A 19,121-nucleotide genomic window follows, 5' to 3' on the forward strand; every position below is an offset into this window, starting at 1 on the left:
CTAGATTGTTTCGCTCTCAGATTGCCTTTCTTTCTGTGTAATTTTCTGATAACCTCGACGACACGAAACGGGCTATTTCCGATAGGGCTAACTTTGATTTGCGATGTCATTCTTTCTGCCGTTGATTGTCTTTCATTGAGGAGCCCGCTACCAAGTTTGCCGCTGTCTTGACTGGGGATCGCCGCTCGAGACTCGATTTAACGTTTTCCGACGCCAGAAGACTGAGTCTTTCGCCAAAGACTTTAATTGCTTTTATTGGAAAAGTTTGCCATTTAAGGTTACACATAGTCGATCATCGCGTCTGGCCCGGTGCGGTGACCCGATCAGTGGCTCCGGAGGACCGCCGCGCCAGGTCGGACGGTCGGGGCACGCTGGCCGGCACCGCGCTCTTGTTTGTACCGCCGCCAGGAGCGAGCTTCGGCACCACAACCGCGGCCGGCGAGCGGCGGGTCACGGCGCAGTCGCCTCCCGGTGCGGCGCACTCACCACCCACAGTCGCGTCACATCTCTGTACTCGGCGCTACGTCCAGCCGCTCGCGCCGCGCCGACACTCTGAAGTCCGCGCCGCTCGGGCCCGGTGAAAGTCCTCGTCTCCGCTCAGCGGGGTCCGTTTGGCACTGGCGGCACTGCCGGTCGCCGGCGGCTGATACAGTCGCAGTGTCCGCGCCCCGCGCCACGTCAGTCTCGTGTGCGCCACGTCCGTCTCTCGTACGCCACTCTGTCGATATCGCCGCCCTACCAGCGGCTGGCGTCCGGACTCGGGGTGCCCCAGGCGTCCGGCACAGCGCCGGGACACGCGTCGACGCCGCTGTGCGGCAGCAGCGAGCCGGGCCGCGGCCGGGTCGGCTCTGGGAACTCTGTCTCGCCGTGCTGCGCCAGGTAGTAGAGCGCGTTGGTGAGGCCGTGGTGCGTATCGCCGGAGCCGCCGTCGACGCCGCCGCTCTCCTCCGGAGTGATGTTCACCTGACGGAGAGGAGGCGTTAGTGGTGGTTCTCGCGGCCAGAGTAGACTGCAAGGGGTGCAGAGTGGAGGATAGCACTGAGCAGAATCGAGCACCCTTACAGCTAATGGTTAACAGCGTCAAACGACAATCAGCCGGTCCCGTAGCTCAGTCGGTAGAGCGTTGGACTCCGCGTGGTGAGAGCACGCGTTCCCGGTTGTAACAGTCTGAGTTCGAAGCGCTACGGGCGCTTGACACTTATGTGCCTCCTGACAGGTATGGTTGCGGTTGGTGGCAGGCCGCAGCCAGGCGAAGTCAGTGAGGGGACCGGCCGTGCGCGGCTATGTGCGCACGTTAAACTTTGGATTCTAAATTCTGCCATAGAACTGAAATTGCGCGATCGGAGGGTCACCGCAACAAGCTTTGCTTAGGGTGACTCTGTCCTTGTGAATGCCTCCTATCAAAAGATTCGGACTGAATTTATGAAAAAAAAAATAATCTTTTGGAAAACCATGACATTTGCCGTCGATATTCTGCGGGGTATACGTGTTATATTTGTCTCGATAAGAAATTGCCGTCGATATTCTGCGTTCTACTTCTAATTACGTGCTACATTTGCCTCGATAAGAAATCTAGACCTGGCTGGCATCCATTCTGAATCCATCTTAGTCTCTTGTGTGGCCAGTTCGGAATGGCCACCGTTGCTCAGAGCGGCATTCCAGGAACACAAAGCCATTCATCAGCGCGATAATTGCCCTGTCATGGTGATTCAGAGAGATCGCCGCGGGTTGCAGCTCGGTCGTTTCCGGGTCCTTATCCCGTTCACAGACCGATGCCGGGCCGTGTCAGCGCCGATAGACTCTGTCCGGTCGGCGCCGATACCATCGTAGCGCCACGGACCGCCAGGCTGGCTACTCCCAGCTCCGCGGACCAGGGTCAAGGAGGTCTTTCATGTCCACGGACAGCCGTGAACATGACATAACATATTGTCAAAGGGTTTCGGCGAGGTGTTTCGAGATCGCACTGCCAGAGCCAGATTTGTTTCCCGTCGGTGATTTGGTCGCTTTCACGCCGGCCTCGGCGGAGGATCTTCTCGCCCAGCCGGCACCCTGTTCCCTCCCCTCTCCCTCCTCCTCCCCATCCTCCTCGTGCTGGGCGGGGCGGGCAATCGAAGTTGGCAGCTGTCCCGCCGCTCCAGCCGCCTGTTATGAAGAAAACGCTCTCTCTCTTTCTCCGCGCGGAGGCGGCCGGGGCGGCTCGGCGCGCGCGGAGAGCGCTGAGGAGCGTCTCGCCCGGGGGCTGGGGGCCACTGAATATAGATTGGCTGGTGTTCTGTCGGTCCGGATGGGCCAGTGCCGACCAGCGTTATTGTTTTCTCTATGGTGATGCGGCTGATGGTAAGCCGTCGGGAACGGCGACAGCTGTGTCAATTTGGCCGCCGTGTTTGTTTTAGTGGCCGCGACTCGACAGGGATAACAGACGAGAAATCGTGATGTTTTCATACAGCGAGATGGAATTCCGTCAGACGGAATGTCAATGGAAACATGTTTTTGTCATTTTTAAGATGGAAAGGTCGGTCAACGGTGCAGCAAATGTGCTATCCTATCTTTTCATGCATGCTGGTAATGTCATATTGGATTATAATTACTCTAGAATCTCGTTATTCAGCTACACTTTCCAATGCCATTATGCCTAACAGAACAGAAAATTAATCTGCTCTCAGAATTACTCAGGAATAACAGCAAATGCACTTTTTCATTAGATGCCTTTTACGGCCGTTGCCGCCACTCTAGTCGCTACCTCTGCCGCTGCACTCACCTCATCTTTTTGCTGCGAGTACGAGATGGAGGAGTCCTTCCTCCGCCGGCTGAAGGGGTAGACGGCGCCCTTGCGGTAGCGCCACAGGCAGACGGCGCCGGCCAGCAGCGCCAGGATGACGCCCACGGCGGCGGCCATCGAGCCCACCAGGGCCGTCATCGTGCCGCGCGCCCCCGACGGCACGAAGTTGACCCGGCCCGGCTGCGCCACCGGTGGCTCCGGTTCGGGGCCGGTGTGGGCCGGTACCACAGACTGCCGGCCGGTGAGCGGCGGCAGCGCCGGAGGGCTCGGCCGGCGGGTGCTGGACGGTCTCCAGCGGACGGTGGTGGTTGGCAGAGAGGCTGGACGTGTAGGTGCTGTGGGTGGAGGTGTGGTGGGAGACTGGGTAGGAGGAGGTGGCGGTGATGTGACCCGTGATGTAGACGTGGTTGGTCTAGCTGTGTTGGTGCGGGTTGTTGTGGGGGATGTGGTGGAGACAGTTGTGGTGGTCGTCGTGGATGTAGTGGTTGTGGTGGTTGATGTTGTGGCCGTGGTTGTGACGGGGCGTGTGGTAGTGGTAGAAGTCGATATAGTTGTAGCTGTGGTGGTTGTGGTGGTCTGGGACGGACTTGTCCGCTCTGGTTGGCTCTCAGCCGGCGATGCGGTTGCTTGGGTTGTAGGTGGCGGCATGTCCTCCCCACTCCCGCTGGACTCCCCGTCTTGTGCCGCCGGCTCCGCTGTATCTGCACTGTCGGGGTCCTCCTCGTCCCCGGGCTGTGGATCGAAGTCGCTGTCCTGCAGCAGCGCCACTGACTTCAGTAGCAGCCGCTGCGGCCTCCGACAGCGGGCCGAGAACGGGCTGTAGAACTGCACCGACCCTTCGGCCATCCAGTCCTTGAGCCACATAATGTCGGGGTCGGAGCAGTCCCAGCGGCTGCCGCCCAGCTTCAGCAGCTGCAGCCGCGGCAGCAGGCGCGGCAGGTCGGCCCGCAGCCGCTGCAGCTCGTTGTGCATGATGTTGAGCTGCTGCACGGAGCGGATGCCGTGCAGCAGCTGGCCCGAACCGAGCACGCGCTCCACCAGCCGCGGGCTGTCGAGCAGCTCCAGCCGGTCCAGCCGCTCCAGCGCGTTGAACAGTGAGTCGGGCAGCGACACGTTGCCGGCGATGCGCGACATGCGCAGCGAGGTGACGGCGAGGAACGGCGCGAACGCGCCCGGTTCGATCACCGTCAGCGGGTTCTGCGACAGGTCCAGCGACTCGAGCGCGATCAGACCGGAGAAACTGCGCGCCGATAGTCGGGTGATTCGGTTCGCTTGCAGGTCCAGGTTCTGGAGGCTGCCCAGGCCGCAGAAGGCACAGTCCTCCACCAGTGCGATCTTGTTGCGCTGGAGGAACAGCTGCTCCAACTTGACCAGACCCTGGAATTCGTCAGCTCTCAGAGCAGTGATCTGGTTCTCCTCCAGGTAAAGCGCCTTGAGGCTGGACGGCAAGCTGGTCGGCACCCGCTGAAGCTTGTTTCCGTTCATCCAGAGCCGCATCAGGTACTCGTGCCGGCCGAGCGCGTCCTCCTCCAGCTCTGTGACGCCGGAGTCGTCCAGCACCAGCAGGCCTAGGTACAGGTAACTGTCGAAGTCGCCACGTCGCAGTGTCGTGAAGTTGTTCTTGGCTAGCCGGAGGTCTCGCACGTACTGGGTCAGTGACTGCGGGATCCGCGTCAGACCCACCGCCGACACGTCGATGTACTGCAGTCGGGAGCCGAAGAACTCCAGGCGACTGAGGTTGGAGAGCGGGTTGTTACTGAGGATCAGGTGTGCTAAGCTCGTCAGGCCCTGGAACGCTGCCACGTCGATTTCGGCGATGGTGTTTGAGTCGACGTTCAGGTACTGCAGTTTTTCCAGACCGTCGAGCGTGTGTGGTCCCAGACGCGTCAGGTTGTTGCTCCTCAGCGTCAACTGCTCCAGCGAGGCCATGCTCGCGAAGGCGCCCTCGCACTCGCGGAGCTCGTTGGACGAGAGGTCCAGGTTGCGTGCCGCCGTCAGCCCGGCAAACGTGCCCGGCGACACGGTGGCGATCTCATTCTGACTGAGGTCGAGCTTCCGCAGCGCGGCCAGCGCCTGGAACGTGCCCTCCTCGACGACGCCGATCTTGTTCTGCGGCGCCTTCAGCTCGGTAAGGTTGGCGAAGTCGGCCAGCTGCGCGGCGCCCAGCGTCGGGATGACGTAGTTGCGCAGCTCCAGCCGGGTGACGCCGGCCGGGATGCCGTCCGGAAAGCGCCAGATGGTGTCGCCCACGCAGTTGACGTTGAGCTGGGCGTCGCAGTAGCAGGAGCTGGGGCAGCTGCGCTGCGCGCCGGCCGGCGCCGCCGCCAGCGCCGCCAGCAGCACCGCCAGCTGGGCGGCCGCTCGCAGCATGGCGTCGGGCGCGTCAGGCGGCGCCGGGCGCGCGGCTCGCTCTGCTGGCCGCCGGCGCCGCGCCGCCGGGGCCACCCATCTATCGGGCTGCCGACCTCCGCCGGCCGACGCTCTGCTGCGCTCCGACCGCCTCCCGACCGTCCTGCAAAGCACGAACAGGAAGCGCGATTAGTGTGGTGATTGTTTTCGCCTCTGCGGCCGAACGCCTGCAAAAAGCGCCCTCCGAGGCCGAGCTGGCTCGGTGCACGGGCGGTCGGCCACAGCTGCGACCGCTGCTAACACTGCATACGGCCACTCCGCTGCCAGTCTCAAGAGCAGTGACGAATATTGTGGGTAAAGTCCATATGATTTTGCTGCCTAGCTCGGCCACTACCGGAACGAGTAAAAAGGAGATGATCAAGGGCGTTCAAGTGATATCACCAAACATTCAAGGCATAGGCGTCGCCAGAGATTTTCGGTTGGGGGGGCAAAATCAACTTTTGTGTTAAAACTTGCCTTTCCCCAGTCTTTACTCACTCGTTTTACATATCATTCGACGCGCAATGGTGCAAGGAATCCGATGGTGACAAATGTTTCCTTCTAGCTATGACATGTGATTTTTTACAGAAAAATTCGAAATTTTGACAATTCATGACAAAAACGACTGGTAGAATTATAGTATATAGTGGCTGCGATTGCCGACGCACTGCAGAGGGCCCCTGTGCAGACGCTCGACGCTCATGATCATTACCCAGAAAAAGGTGAAAAACGCTCCATTTAATCGGATCAACCTGCTAAAACCTCCATTCACGCATGCATGCAGAGGTTTTACGTGAAATGCACAGGACTTATCCCAGCCGCCGATCGTAGCTAAGTTGGGCATTCGGCGGATAGAATCGGAAGTAATTCATCTTTGCTCCAGTGAGAGGAAGTGTTTTGTTCACTCGGGTGTGAACAAAAGTTTCTCGTTTTTCGTGTGAAGGGAAGTGCTGCAAACGCGAACAACAACTGTTTAACGGAACCAAAAGTTACGCACGGCATAGCGGCAAGGGATCCCTTAGATATAGGTTTGGGACTTTCAGGCCATTTCAGGCCACTCAGGGTCAGTGCTGACTCTCAGAAGCATGCTTAGGATCCCGGAGATCGACGTGGGTCACCTCAAATATTTACGTGTACGTGGTGCTTTGGGGCTTTCTGAGCCCAAGGTGGGGCCCTCAGAAGCCAGTGTGGGCGGCGGGCGCTAGGAGACTAGGCCCAGGGTGAGCCTGGAGCCCTCGGATAACAGTGTGAACCCTCGGGGTCTGTGTCGAATCCCTAAGGACCCTACGTAGGGACATAATAAACATGTGTTGCGGACCTCAAAGGGACGCGTGAGCTGTGACCCCTCAGATGCCGGCTTGGGGTTAGCAAAGTTTGTCGCCTCAAAGTTTGGCTGAACTATCAGAGGCCAGTTAAGGTTCTCAGAAATGTTCGAAGGCTCAAAGATCCCTGTATGGGCCCTCAGAGAACATGGACATCAGTGGGACTTTCAGAGGCCGGTTTGGGCCCTCTGAAAGCTTCTTTAGGGCTCAGTGGAGCTCCTTAGGAGCCTTTGTTTAAAGCAAGCTCATGAGCCCTGCGACACTTGTACGGTACTTGAGCCTGTCGCAGACATTTGACGAGAGTTGAGAAAGGCCCCGAATATTTCCTTTCACGCTTTGAACGAAAATTGTGTCAGCACTCCAAAACTTATGTAAATCAGCTGTAAAATGTAATAAAGAACGAACTAGGAACATGGCATGAATCACAGCATTGACATTTCCGAGTCTGGACTCTGAGTCTTGAAGATTTTGGCAACTGCGAGTCAGACTCTGGTTTGAACTGAACGCTCCAATCGAGTCTGACCTCACAGGCATTCTCAGAAAGGTACCCCCATTTTTTCCCGACTCCAAAATCTCATCGGATCTGTATCGATCTCAGGGGGTGCCCGGTCCTTGTTTTATTTATTATTGTTATCAAGGCCCATTCATCCACCAAGATGTCGACGTTGACTGCTAAGATTGTCTTTTTTCACATGGCAACCCCGGTTCCCGACCAGCAGCAGTTAGCAATTAGCATAATACTGAAGATTCTTGGTGACTGCCTATGCAATAACGTTAAGACCATGTGCCGCTCCACTGATTCCCTTAGCTGTGACGTGGTCTCTGAGCAGCTGACTGCGGCTCGCCGGCTCCCTTTTTACCTCCTCTTTGGTGCTGATTCTGACAGTCCGAGTCAGGTCACGTGTCCTGGACACCCGTTGGTGCGAGCCACTCATCTGATTGGACGCGGTAGGGGACGGACGCATTTGCATAGCGGGCGGGCGGCCCACTGGATGAGCTGTGTGTCTTTATTAGTGTTTTACAGCCGCAAACTGGGTTGGAAGTTATACGACCATGGTGCGGAAGCTTAACAGTTCAGAGTTGCGGCCTATTCTCAGACAATGAAGAATGGCTGCTTTTCTGATGCTTATAGAGCCTTTGTCGATATAGTACGGGTTAGTCTTCCTTTTTGTAGTGCTAGAACTAAATCAGTGTGAAATCCCACTTAAACTGAATGCTTGTCTATTGGGTAAATATTTTGTAATGTTGACTGACATGATTTTGTGTCGTATTCATTCCTCAAAGATTCGCCAATTTTCCTGGACTGCTATGCGCTGTTATGTTATCTCCTTAAGCATTGACCGAGCATCTGAGCTACATCCTCGAGCCTTTATGACGGAAAGCCCTGGCCTCTGTTGCGGAGCCCCACATATCTGCTGTGCCGGTTTGTTCTGTATCTCGGCCACCGTAAATGTCAGTTAGGCGCAGCTCAGCGGGCGGCTCTGACGGACGGCCGCGCCGCTCCCCGGTGGGCGCTGCGCCTCTCCCCACGGCCGGTGATACCGACACGGCCGCTAGTCCGTCGGTCTGTCTGTGTGCCGCCGGCTGGCGGTCGGCCCAGCCCACCGCGCACGCCGCCTGCCAATATAACCAGCACACGCCGCGTCGGCCGCTGTAAAACGTGACAGCAAATCGGGCCGAGCGCCGCCGACAGACGGGCGGACCGAGCTGGTAGGATCTCCTGTCGAGGGGAGCAGTGTGAGTCCAGTGAGGCAGGCGCTGCAGCCGGGCGGTATCTCAGGACGTCCACCCTCTGCACAGTGAGGGTGCGATGGCCTCCCCCAGGAGAACGATTGCTGATCTCAGCCGGCCGTCCCTCCGGATCCTCCGGCTCGGGGAGCGTATCCGGCTCCGGATACGGCGCCACCCCTTCCCGGCGGAGCTCCACTGCCGGCCGGCGGTGCCGCTCAGGGGTGAAAAAAATCACCGATATGGTAGATATTATCGGCGACCCCTTAGTCATATCGTTGTAATATCCAGGAGACCAAAATCACAAAATAAAAACGAAGAAAAAACTTAGAGACATTGATGAATATTTCATTTTATAAAATATTATATATTTTTTACGGTATTGTATTCGCTTCTCATTACATGGCTGCCACTTTGGTTCTTCTTATATATACTACCCATACTACTAACTTGCTACTAACTTTCTACCAAGCCTACTAAGAGACCCCGGTCTCGCATCGGAAGGGGATCGCTGATTTCGGGGTCTCTCTCGGGTCTCCCTAAATACTGAAGCATTGGCCTGAAACATTTGATCGGCTAGTCGTAGGAAGCGACGACTAGCTGCACTAGTATATGCCAGCTGCGGGCTGGGTTTATGGCAGAATTTCTTCAAACCTGAATCTTGTGCAACGCATCGCGTCCATTTCAATTTGAAATTTTGTAGGAGACGTTTGTGGCATTTCATCGATTGGCGTGGTCTGGCGTCGCGCTTCGAGTAGTGAGGATTGGTTGAGTGGTGACTTTTTTGTGGGAACTGGGATTTCAGTGGAAGTGCAATTAGCAATACCTGAGTTTTCCTGAGACTTTGGTACTGTGAGTTGTGAGGCGTGTGGGCCGAAGCATGATGGAGCAAGTTGACTGTGATGGGGTTGATGAACCCCGGCCGAAAAGGCCAAAGAAAAGGAATCGTGGGCTCGTCAGAGTTCAGTGTGGCTATGCAGACTGCACCTATTATAACAGCAAGCAAAACCTGCCCAGACACACAAGAGTAAAACACCCAGGATTGCCTCCAAAGATAAGGCCAAGTGGTCCGTTTGGTCCAGATGGCCGCTTCAGTGCCTGGTTCTCCCAGTCTCAAGGTGGGTTTGACTTTGTTTTAGCATTCAGTATTTGTATGTTTCTCATTCTTTTTGCACCTATTGCATCATTAACAGTGACAACTGACATGCCTATTATTCATATGTTTTGATAGGTAGGTAGTAGGCTGTAGGTACCTACCTAATTACTGACTTGAATTCCCACTGTCAGAGCCAGCAGATGTTGGTATTGGTAGAGCAGATGTCATACGAAGGTTTTCCAACCAAGGAGAGGCGCTACCGAGAGATGCTTCTTTCTTACCATAAACCAAACCAAACAAACAATCTAACCTGACCTGACCTAACCTCACCTACAACCTACTACCTACAAGTAAAACCTTAAACCTACAGCACCTCTTTGGTTGGAAAACCTTCGTGTGATGTGTGCTCTACTAATGCCCAGATTGAGATGTTAAAGGGAGGGGCCAAGGAGCTAAACTGGGAGTGATTATGATAGATTGAGTGGCAACTGGCAAATTACCCTACACTATTAAGTTGGCTTATGAAAGGGAGGGGCCAGATAACACTGACCCCCTCTCCACTGTCCGACTTTTGGCTCCGTTAGCCCCCTTGGATCTGCCAGTGTAAATTCCCATTGATTTGGTTTGTACTGGCCTTGGTGGCATGTAAATGTGCTGTGGAAGTTCCCCAAAGATTAAAAATGTTTGTTGTTGGCCTTGGGAATTAATAGGTACCTTACTTCACCATAGATGTAGGTAAGTTCCAACAGGTCATGCTCCTTTTTCATGGTAAGCAATAAGCATGATAAGTTGAACAAGCTATTGCCATGGACCATTGCAAGATAACATTAACAGTTTTGAGATAGATTTCCAGCTTTATGATTGTCTACCATTGTTATACATAGGTACCTGTTTGATATATGCATAGGTATAGGTGAAGAAACAAGGGTAGGGCTACAGCAGACTGCCCCATAACCCAGGAGTAAAATTTTTTGCTTTGCTGTCGCTTTACCCTCTAAGAGAAACAGAGCATTGCTGCAGATTCTTCAATGACAGAAATTTTCATATTTAAAAAGAAATGATGTTTGTGGGTACTAGACCTTTCTCAAGGAGAGATGAAATTTCCTTCAGCCCCCTCACTTTTTGTGATCCTTCTACACAGCTCAATCTGGATGTAACCAAAACCATTATTGTTGGTCAACTGTACTCTAGTCTGATTATACTCAAATGAATTACACATAACCATTTCAGGCCCATTTCCTGGCATGCATGCAAAACCAAAATAATTGCTTGAGATAGGTTGGGTTAGGCTATTTTGAACATAATTTTGTGCACAACTCAAATTGTTTGTTATTGGCAGATTAAGTAATATTGGAAATCCAGAATCACATCAGTTAATGTATGGGACAAGTGCCATAGGCAGTTAATGTAAAACATGTATTTTGCTGGTACTGAAAAAATAAAGCTAACATGGAATGATAATGCAGGGGGGGGGGGGGGTTCTATTTTTGACTGGCTGATAGGGGTGCCCCCAAGGGGTGATGGGGTTAAAAGTAGACACTCATATGCTTAAAAGTGGTAATTTCTTACTTCTTTCAAACTTGTCTAGGTGCATATTTGTAAGATATTGGGAAGAAATGCTCCCAAGTCCCAAGAGGGTTACTTGCTGATCTTGCTGAAGAGGGTCTTATTTTGCCAGTCAGGGCTGAGAAGGTGCAAAAGTTCCAGTGCCCATAACATATGTATGCTACATCTGGTTACTAGATCCATCTGGACCTGAAATGGCCGGTCTGCAGCAGCAGCAGCTTTGTGTCAGAGGCTAAGAGTGAAGGTGGTCAAAGTAGATCAAAGTTGGTCAAAAGTAGTACTGTGTCCAAAAGCAAATTTTGGGTGGTGATGAGCTGAGTAGCAAAAGACAATTGATTTGGTAGCACATTGCTCAGACTGGCATTCTAGGGATTCTTGTGAATTTCACTACCCTTATACCATCACAAATTTACAATAATTTTCCCCTCAAAATGTGGCATCTTCACCACCTTTTGTGTCATAAATGTCCCAACTCGTAGCAGCTCAACTCACGGGGGGCCGACAGGTGCGGGTGGCCAGGCCGCCCCCATCAGACAGCCCGCGGGGAACAGCCGTACATGACATCAGCGGTGGGTACCCATCTCGGGTGGCGTCATCAGCAGCATAGTAGGTGGCGCCACAGGTAGTACACCAGGTGGCACCGCAGTCCAGACGCCACTCACCCGCCACAGCGGTAGCGAACCAGCGCGTACCGCGTCCCCATGTATTTGGATGCGGGTGAATCTACATAGCGTGAGACTGACCCAATTACAATATGGTGTCAATCATGTTTTTTGTTTCTTCTTCTAATTATAACAACATTTGGTGTTTGTCGATACCTGAAATTTGAAAATCATTGCTTTCAGGGTGTGATTTAAGCTGTCAGCTATGGTTTTCCTTGCCTTGTAAATGGACTGTTATTAACTCCTACTGCCATATAACGATTTAGCGGACACCTAGTCGAGGCAGCGCTTCATTCATGTTAATGGGTTGCGCCCGGATCGCCCATTGCTGCTCGCCTTAGTCAAAGGTGCCATTATGCTTGGAAAATAGTGCAAGTGTTTTTGAAGCTAAGGCCGGGGTCGGCAACCTACGGCCCGCGGGTCGGATCCGGCCCGCGGCCATCCTGACGTCTGGCCCGCGGCTAGTTTCAGCAACTAACATTGTGTACCGGCCCGCGGTTCCTTCAGAAATCGAACTTTTCCTTATAAAAGTGACTGAAGTGTGCGTTTCCAGTAAAGTTCTTCCTACACACATTTCACCTGCCTCGAAAAGAATGATATTGGAGGCAAGCTGGTATTTGATCAGATAATGAAATGGACACAACCATGCCTTATATTTTCAAACTCGCTTTTTCTCCTCCAGAATCTGTCTTGAAAAGGTACGTTTCTTCATAGTGCACAGGGCAAAGCATGTGAGCTGTCGCCTGTGCCTGTCAGAACTAAAACTCCATTAATAAACCTATCACATTTCAACATTGTGAGTGATTGTACCTAATTGTTAGCATACTATGCTCCGGCCCGCCGGCTGCTTCCAAATTTCATATCTGGCCCGCACCCAAAAAAGGTTGCCTTTCCCTGAGCTAAGGCTTTCCATTCAGTTCCTACAGGCTACATGATTCACCATAATCTTAAAAAAAGAACTTGCTGATGCATTTGCTGGTTGCTCACCATTGTATTTTCTTTCTTCCCAGAGTACAGCGACTCGGAATCTGGCGCTGGCGCTGCCCAGCCCGGCGTCAGCGGAACCCAGCCCGGAGTCGGCGAAACCCAGCCCGACGTCAGCGGAGCCCAGCCCGGCCTCAGCGGAGCCCAGCCCGGCGTCAGCGAAGCCCAGCCCGGCCTCAGCGGAGCCCAGCCCGGCGTCAGCGAAGCCCAGCCCGGCGTCAGCGAGGCCCAGCCCGGCGTCAGCGAAGCCCAGCCCGGCGTCAGCGAAGCCCAGCCCGGCGTCAGCGAGGCCCAGCCCGGCGTCAGCGAGGCCCAGCCCGGCGTCAGCGAGGCCCAGCCCGGCGTCAGCGAAGCCCAGCCCGGCGTCAGCGGAGCCCAGCCCGGCGTCAGCGGAGTCCAGCCCGGCGTCAGTGGAGCCCAGCCCGGCGTCAGTGGAGCCCAGCCCGGAGTCGACGGAACCCAACCTCTCACCGACAGAGCCCAGCCCGGCGTCAGCGGAGCGCTGGAAGCGAGGCTGGACGCTCTGGAAGCAAACCTTATGCGAATCCTGGACATTCTCGAAAACCGCCTCAACCAGGGTAGTGGAAACGGAAGAAGCGGCATCGCCATGCCGACAGGTTGCGAGGGGCGTATTGCTAACCTCGAGAAAACCCAGTTGAAAATATTGCAGATCTTGCAAAAACCCCGTCCTGAAGAGGAAAGTCAGCAGCGAGGTCATGGCTCGTCGATGGACCAGCTCCTGTCAGCGGCGCGGGACTTTAACGCTCTGCGAGAGCTGTCATGTGATCAGCTGGAGTGCGCTCCAGAGCACAACGTCGTGTTTTGCAGGACATGCCTACCACAGTTCGATCCTGAACGGGACCTGAAAAACACTGCAGCAAAAACTCACGGGCTTTATCAGTATGATTTCACCCTAGGAGTCAGCTTTCCGAAACCCACCTCCTTGCCACGACCGTTCGTCCTGCTGAAGGCTGCCATCAAGGCTCACCTGATGGGAGGAGGACATCAGAAAAAGAAGGAAGAGCTGAAAAAACAAAGTGAGCTAAAAGCGGCGCGTGCTAGAACGGCTGGAAGCGTTGGCCTCCGAGCAGGGCGCACAGCTTACCACATCATCAGGCACTCTCTTCCGAGGGATCAGTTCGAGAAGCTGATCGTCCTCCAGCATGAGAATGGACTAAACATGGGCGACAAATGTCACTCCGGAATGCAGATGCCGCGTTTCCGAGACGCTTTCTGTGACGTGGTGCTGAGTACGGTGGCCCGTCATGTCCAAACAGCACCATGTGTTGCGATGATCGCCGACAAAGTGACTGTCAACCACCGGACGTTGGACATCATCGGGATCATCACGATCATTCCAGAGGCACCAGCGGACGCTCTATTCCAGAGCTTCGTTGTCGGGGCTCCTGTCGTAACCGACCATGACGGGAGCTCGCTGGCAAAGGAGTGGTTGGACACCATGACGAAAGTCGGTGTGACGGAGGTGAAGAAGCTGTCTGCCATATGCACCGACGGACAGTACCACCACAACAGCGTCCCATCTAAATTCCTTAAAACCCTGGCAAACTCTCACCCAGACTATGCAGCCCGCTCCGAGCCGCCGTGTGTACCGTGTCTTTGGGACGGTGCACACCTCCTGGATCTGGCCGACTCGAGCGCAAGGGCCGAACCGAGCTGCGCTTGGGTTAACGAAACCATCGAAACGGTGACCCGCATCATCAAGCGCTTCTCGTCCAGCAGCAAGAACCGGGAGATGCTGCAGGGCATCTGCGAAGAACGCGGGCTGCCGCTCCGAGGACTCCAGCTCTGGTCGGAGACTAGGTTCTCGCCCTATGCTGCCGTCGTCCTCCAGGCATTCGTCATTAATATGCCTGCGCTGGCTGCTGGTCTGGATCGGCTGGCAGACTCTCCCCGCGAGAAGGCCCCTGTGGTTGACCAGATGGTGAAGGATCTCCGACTGCTAGAAGGTACCTATGCGATTAATTGACCTGTGGTAGACTGCTTCATTCATTTCTTCTTTACTCACACCATTCATTTAGGATAACGTTGGACGTTGCTGCATTGTTCTTCAATTACATAATTGATTTACTACTGAATGCTATACGCTGTCGATGGTCATGGTCATGGTCGATGGTCATGTCTAATAAAGTGTAACACAAAAGTGGAAAACATGACTGCGGTTGCTGGTTTCAACAAACTTTACAAAAACTCAATCGCTTTTGCTTTGTTTTGTTTTTGCAGGCACCGATACCACGTTCAGGAGACGTGTAATGGCTCTACTAGACCTCTACAACGTCCTAGGACAGCTCAGCAAAGACCTGCAGAACCTACAGAAGCTGCCCTGGGAGCGCCAGCAGCTTCACGCGGACACAGTCAAGAAGCTGGAGCAGATGGCAGGCACCCTGGCTGCCTCAGCATCGACTCGCCGAGGCTCAACTGTGCTGAGTAGCTCTGATATCGCGGACATGCTACGCGAGGAAGATCCGACGGAGCTGAAGACGTGCTGGCCGAATCTGCTGAAGCATGCTGACAAGATCTCTCCTGATCAGGTATTGTTAACAGAGTGACTTGGGATGTGTCAACGCAATTGGGGATTCAATTCAGAATCGAACGTTTGTGCAGCGTATTCTTCGACCTGCAGCATAGTTATAAATATGATCACTGTATTTCAGTCATGTGTCCGCTGAATGTCTGTGCGCCAGCTTAATATCCACCTTTACAACAGTGCCTTCGCAAATATCAAATGCGTCTAGCGGTGCGTGTGTGTTAGCAAAAAAAAAAAAAACAGTCGCTACCATTACAAATATGAATTCACTGTTGAACTTCCATCACTTCGAAACAATAATGAACGGATTACGAATCATCAAGGGACGCCCCTGATGCTAAATAGTCACCAGCATGCTCCGTGTTGCAACGCATTGACTACATATGCACGGAAATTCCGCACTGATAATATACAGTTAATCACTTATTCAGCGTATTGTTACTATGGCAGCTTGACCGTTCTACACCCGGCTCTGTTGCAGAGTAAGGAGATCAAAAGCTTTGCAACAGCGCTGGCTGATCACTGCAGGCGCCGAGAGAAGGGTACCGACGCCAGAGGGGCCACTAAGGGCTGTCACAACGCCCAGCTGATGGACGCGATGAATGACATCCGCACCGCGTCTGATCTGCACTCTATCAAGCAATCGAGAACCTCCAGTGTCGCCGTCGAGGTACAGCAGGCGCTGCATCGCCTGAAGAGGCGTCGGATGATCCCAGATGTCGTCACTGGTGAGTGCTTGAAAGTGGCTTACCAAGCCCTGCAGAACTCTGCCCCCAACCTGTCGAACCAGGAACTCCTGAAGTTCCTGTGGGAGAGAGCGAAGCTACAGGCCGCCCTGACGCCGTACGTGGACACAGTCATCCGACTGTGGCTACTGTGCCCAGCCGAGAGCGTTGTCGAAAGCATGGGCAGCACTGTTAAGGCCGTGTTCGGCGTACATCGACAGCTCCGTCACGACAACGCTGAGAAGGAGCTGATAGTGCGCTGGAACGGCCCTGACCCGGCACATTCCGACTACGTCGTTCAGGCCGCGCTCAAAAGGGGAGGGTTCGACTTCGTGCGCTCCACGGTGTCAATCGTGTCGATGCTACAGAGCACAGTCATCGCTCGCCACAAGGCTGCCAAATGTGCACGTACGTACATTTTCCATGATTAAAAGGAATATGCAACACTGGACATGTTATGAGTCGTTCCCAGACATTTTCAAAAGTGAATTTTTTGTCTCAAATAGTCTCAGTTGCGAAGTCGCAGTTGAGTTAGGTACAACACAAAATCCATGGTACTCAAGTAGTTTCATTTTAAATGTACGAATGTAGCGGCCCCATCAGTCAAAGTGTACGCACATAGTAAAAACCGTTCCGGCGTGAGCTTCGTATTAGTTCCCTTCGCCGGCCGCCGCCTTACCTGGCCGGCGCCGCAGCCCACCTGAGGTCACTGGCCTTTCGTACCGCGGGTGTTTGCATTTGAATTACTATATGTCGAGGAATGTTGCCCACGTTTCACATGTGCACTGTGCCGGTAGCCTCCGTGCTGTAATGTTGGGAGTGTGGTAGGATTATGCACAACATGTAGTGAACATATAGTGATGTAAATGAGGAATACAATGTTAGGAGTGAACGTGCTGGCTGAACCTAGTCGACACATTAACAATGCATGTGGCACGTCAGGCATGGTGGGATTTTGGAATGATTTCTTGCAGGTACTCGTCAGGGATTGGGTCGATAGCAATGCGTTAGATGTCTATTTTAGGTTGTCAACAAAATATTACTTTCTCTGTAGGCAAGTGTGGGTTGGTCTTGCTCGTGAGCATGTGCACAGCGGTAATATCTCGAGAATGCCAGATGCGAATTTGTCCATATTTGACAGTGGCTTTCAGACGCCACAGATATCTCAAGGTAGACGTGGACTTTATCCAAGCGTGTGCTAGTTGGCATTTCTATTTCTAATTATGTTTTAAGTTACCGGCTCCGCGTCACCTTCGCCGGGTCGGGGAGGTGGTGTTTTGGGACCCTTTTCTTTTCGACCCAGAGGCGTTGAAAAGAAATACAGAATGCTTGAAGGCTCGTCAAAAATCAGTGCTACGTTGTTAGCTTCAATCAGCAATGTACTAATGTGCTCACGTAATGTCACGTAACGTAAGTGTTTTCCTATGTATGCACATTTTTCCAGAACCTCTCCTCAGTCATGCAATGAAAATAAATCTGACGGTTGAGTTCAGTGTGTTGCTGGAAGCTGTTGAAGTCGCCGCGAAACTTGTCACTCGGTATGTCTTGGAGCGCCTCCAAACACATTTCATCAATTATCATCAGAAGTTACTAAACACGGAAGCTTCCGTCCCGCAGATCCGCTGTGTTCGGAAAACACTCAGAATCGTCGTTACAAAAGTGCATGGCAAAAATTGGTGTCTTTGGGGGCATTTTTCCAAGAGAGACCATTTTGACCCTCGGGGATTTCGTCGGCGACCACCCAACAATTTTTTTCACCCCTGGTGCCGCTATCGCAGCCGCCAGAGGTGACGGCGCTATTTTTCGGCCGTCCCGGGAGAGGGCGGCCACTCGCGGGAGCCGCTGATTTATTTGCGGCGGTCGGCGCAGAATAAAAGTGGCCACTAATGGGGCGCCTGTCAGCCGGCCACCGTCCGCGGCCTGGGGAGGCTGGAGCCTCCCGCCCCGCTCCGCCCCCGCCCCCGCTCCCACAGCCCGGTCCCGCTGCCGAATGGCTGTTGTTGAATCGGAACGAAAACGGCACGATAGCGGAATGATGGCTCCGATGGGAATTCGACGAGCCGTTGGCGAGCGGCGCCGGTGCTATGTTCCAGTTACCGACGGCGATACGACAGCGGCGGAAAATAGTCGCAGGATTTGGCGTTCATGGTGCGAAAACAGGAGCGGATGTTGGCTCGAAATTTATCCTGAACACCAGTGTTCTCTGAAATAGGAATATCGCTGGCTATGCTCCGTGTTTTCGAAGCGTAAAACCTTTAATGCGAAATGGCCTCAGTCAGCGCGCCTGCTGCATGCTGACTGGACTGGAATTGTTCCATGGACTGTTTCTCAGACCGGAACTGAGCAAGTGGCGATCGGTCGTGGGGGAAATGGCCCGCTGCTGGTCAGGGCGGCGGCGGCGGCGGCGGGGGCGACGCAGCTGCGGCTGTGGTAATGAGCCGTGGTACGCGTCAGTCCGGCCCGGGCCGCAGCAGGGGCCGGGCCGCGGAGACCGGCAGGAGGCAGACCGACACGAGCTGTTGTTCTTCGGACCCGGCCGAGCCATCAACCGTCGGTGTGAGGCCTCGGGGCCGCCGTAGTTCTACTGAGACACCCCCCCCCCCCCCCCCCAGACTGTCCAGTGGACTGGATGCTCTAGTGAGATGCTCTCCAGGACTGATTCGATGTTGGGTGCCGACTGCCGGACTCAAAACCCTCACCCAATGAAAACCACATCATTTCTGTCAGGCCGTTTCTTTTCTGGCCGGCTCCTTTTAGTGCAGGCGTGGGTGTTGGCGATTTTGAGAGTATTTAGAGCGCCGTCATAAATAAATATTCCATCCAACATTTGAGTGGGCTGCATTAGCCGCTGGCTTTGCTGGCGGTCGTTCGGGCCGTATGGCCGCTGGTTCGGCTGTTGAGGGGCGGCGCTCCCTGTTTCGGTTGACGACCCTGAGCAGGCGGTCCGAGAAGCTGGCAATCTGCAGGGCTTGTCACGGCCGGGGACACCCAATAAAGCGGCGCCGCTCGGCCGGGACCTCTGAACAGACGCCACGTCACCGGACTATGATGTCCCTGTTCGACAGGCGGTCCTCCGAAGGCGGGGAGGCCCGGCGCTGTCCCGACTCCCCTTTGACGCAATGTGTGACGTCGGTGGCATCTCAAATGGCTTGTATTGTATGGATTCACAAGTAGATCTCGGGTTATTGGGCAAGCTTGAATTACATGTGTTATGTATCAGCGTCTGCCTGCCACAAAGAAAACCAATGGCTTTCACTCTCTGACCCGGTGGTAAGATTTTAGCTCAGGTTACGCGAGAAATGTCTCATGCTGGGATATGTTGTTGT

General features: G+C 54.1%; 2 protein-coding genes across 2 annotated transcripts; one reads left to right on the top strand and one right to left on the bottom strand.

Annotated features, from left to right (window-relative positions):
- Positions 1–238: 238 nt before the first annotated feature.
- LOC122390939 (leucine-rich repeats and immunoglobulin-like domains protein 3) lies at positions 239–5,289 on the bottom strand. Its single transcript, XM_043384397.1, has 2 exons — positions 2,759–5,289; positions 239–963 (listed from the first exon to the last, which is right to left on the bottom strand). Exons 1-2 carry the CDS (start codon positions 5,147–5,149, stop codon positions 736–738), a joined length of 2,619 nt encoding a protein of 872 aa, XP_043240332.1. The 5' UTR covers positions 5,150–5,289; the 3' UTR covers positions 239–735.
- A 3,427-nt stretch (positions 5,290–8,716) lies between these two features.
- LOC122390931 lies at positions 8,717–17,275 on the top strand. The gene is made up of 4 exons (XM_043384391.1): positions 8,717–9,335; positions 12,552–14,492; positions 14,767–15,074; positions 15,552–17,275. The coding sequence occupies exons 1-4, from the start codon at positions 9,098–9,100 to the stop codon at positions 16,224–16,226; spliced, it is 3,162 nt and encodes a 1,053-aa protein (XP_043240326.1). The 5' UTR covers positions 8,717–9,097; the 3' UTR covers positions 16,227–17,275.
- Positions 17,276–19,121: the final 1,846 nt, after the last annotated feature.

This window comes from Amphibalanus amphitrite, unplaced genomic scaffold, assembly GCF_019059575.1.
Source record: "Amphibalanus amphitrite isolate SeventyFive unplaced genomic scaffold, NRLGWU_Aamphi_draft 000021F_arrow, whole genome shotgun sequence".
Taxonomy (NCBI): Eukaryota; Metazoa; Arthropoda; class Thecostraca; order Balanomorpha; family Balanidae; genus Amphibalanus; species Amphibalanus amphitrite.

Excerpts from the sequence above, each read along its gene's own strand:
- LOC122390939 (XM_043384397.1), bottom strand. The coding sequence starts at position 5,149 with ATGCTGCGAGCGGCCGCCCAGCTGGCGGTGCTGCTGGCGGCGCTGGCG. Across the intron at positions 964-2,758 it reads ACTCGCAGCAAAAAGATGAG|GTGAACATCACTCCGGAGGA; the intron begins GTGAGTGCAGCG and ends CCTCTCCGTCAG.
- LOC122390931 (XM_043384391.1), top strand. The coding sequence starts at position 9,098 with ATGATGGAGCAAGTTGACTGTGATGGGGTTGATGAACCCCGGCCGAAA. Across the intron at positions 14,493-14,766 it reads GGATCTCCGACTGCTAGAAG|GCACCGATACCACGTTCAGG; the intron begins GTACCTATGCGA and ends TTGTTTTTGCAG. Across the intron at positions 15,075-15,551 it reads ACAAGATCTCTCCTGATCAG|AGTAAGGAGATCAAAAGCTT; the intron begins GTATTGTTAACA and ends GCTCTGTTGCAG.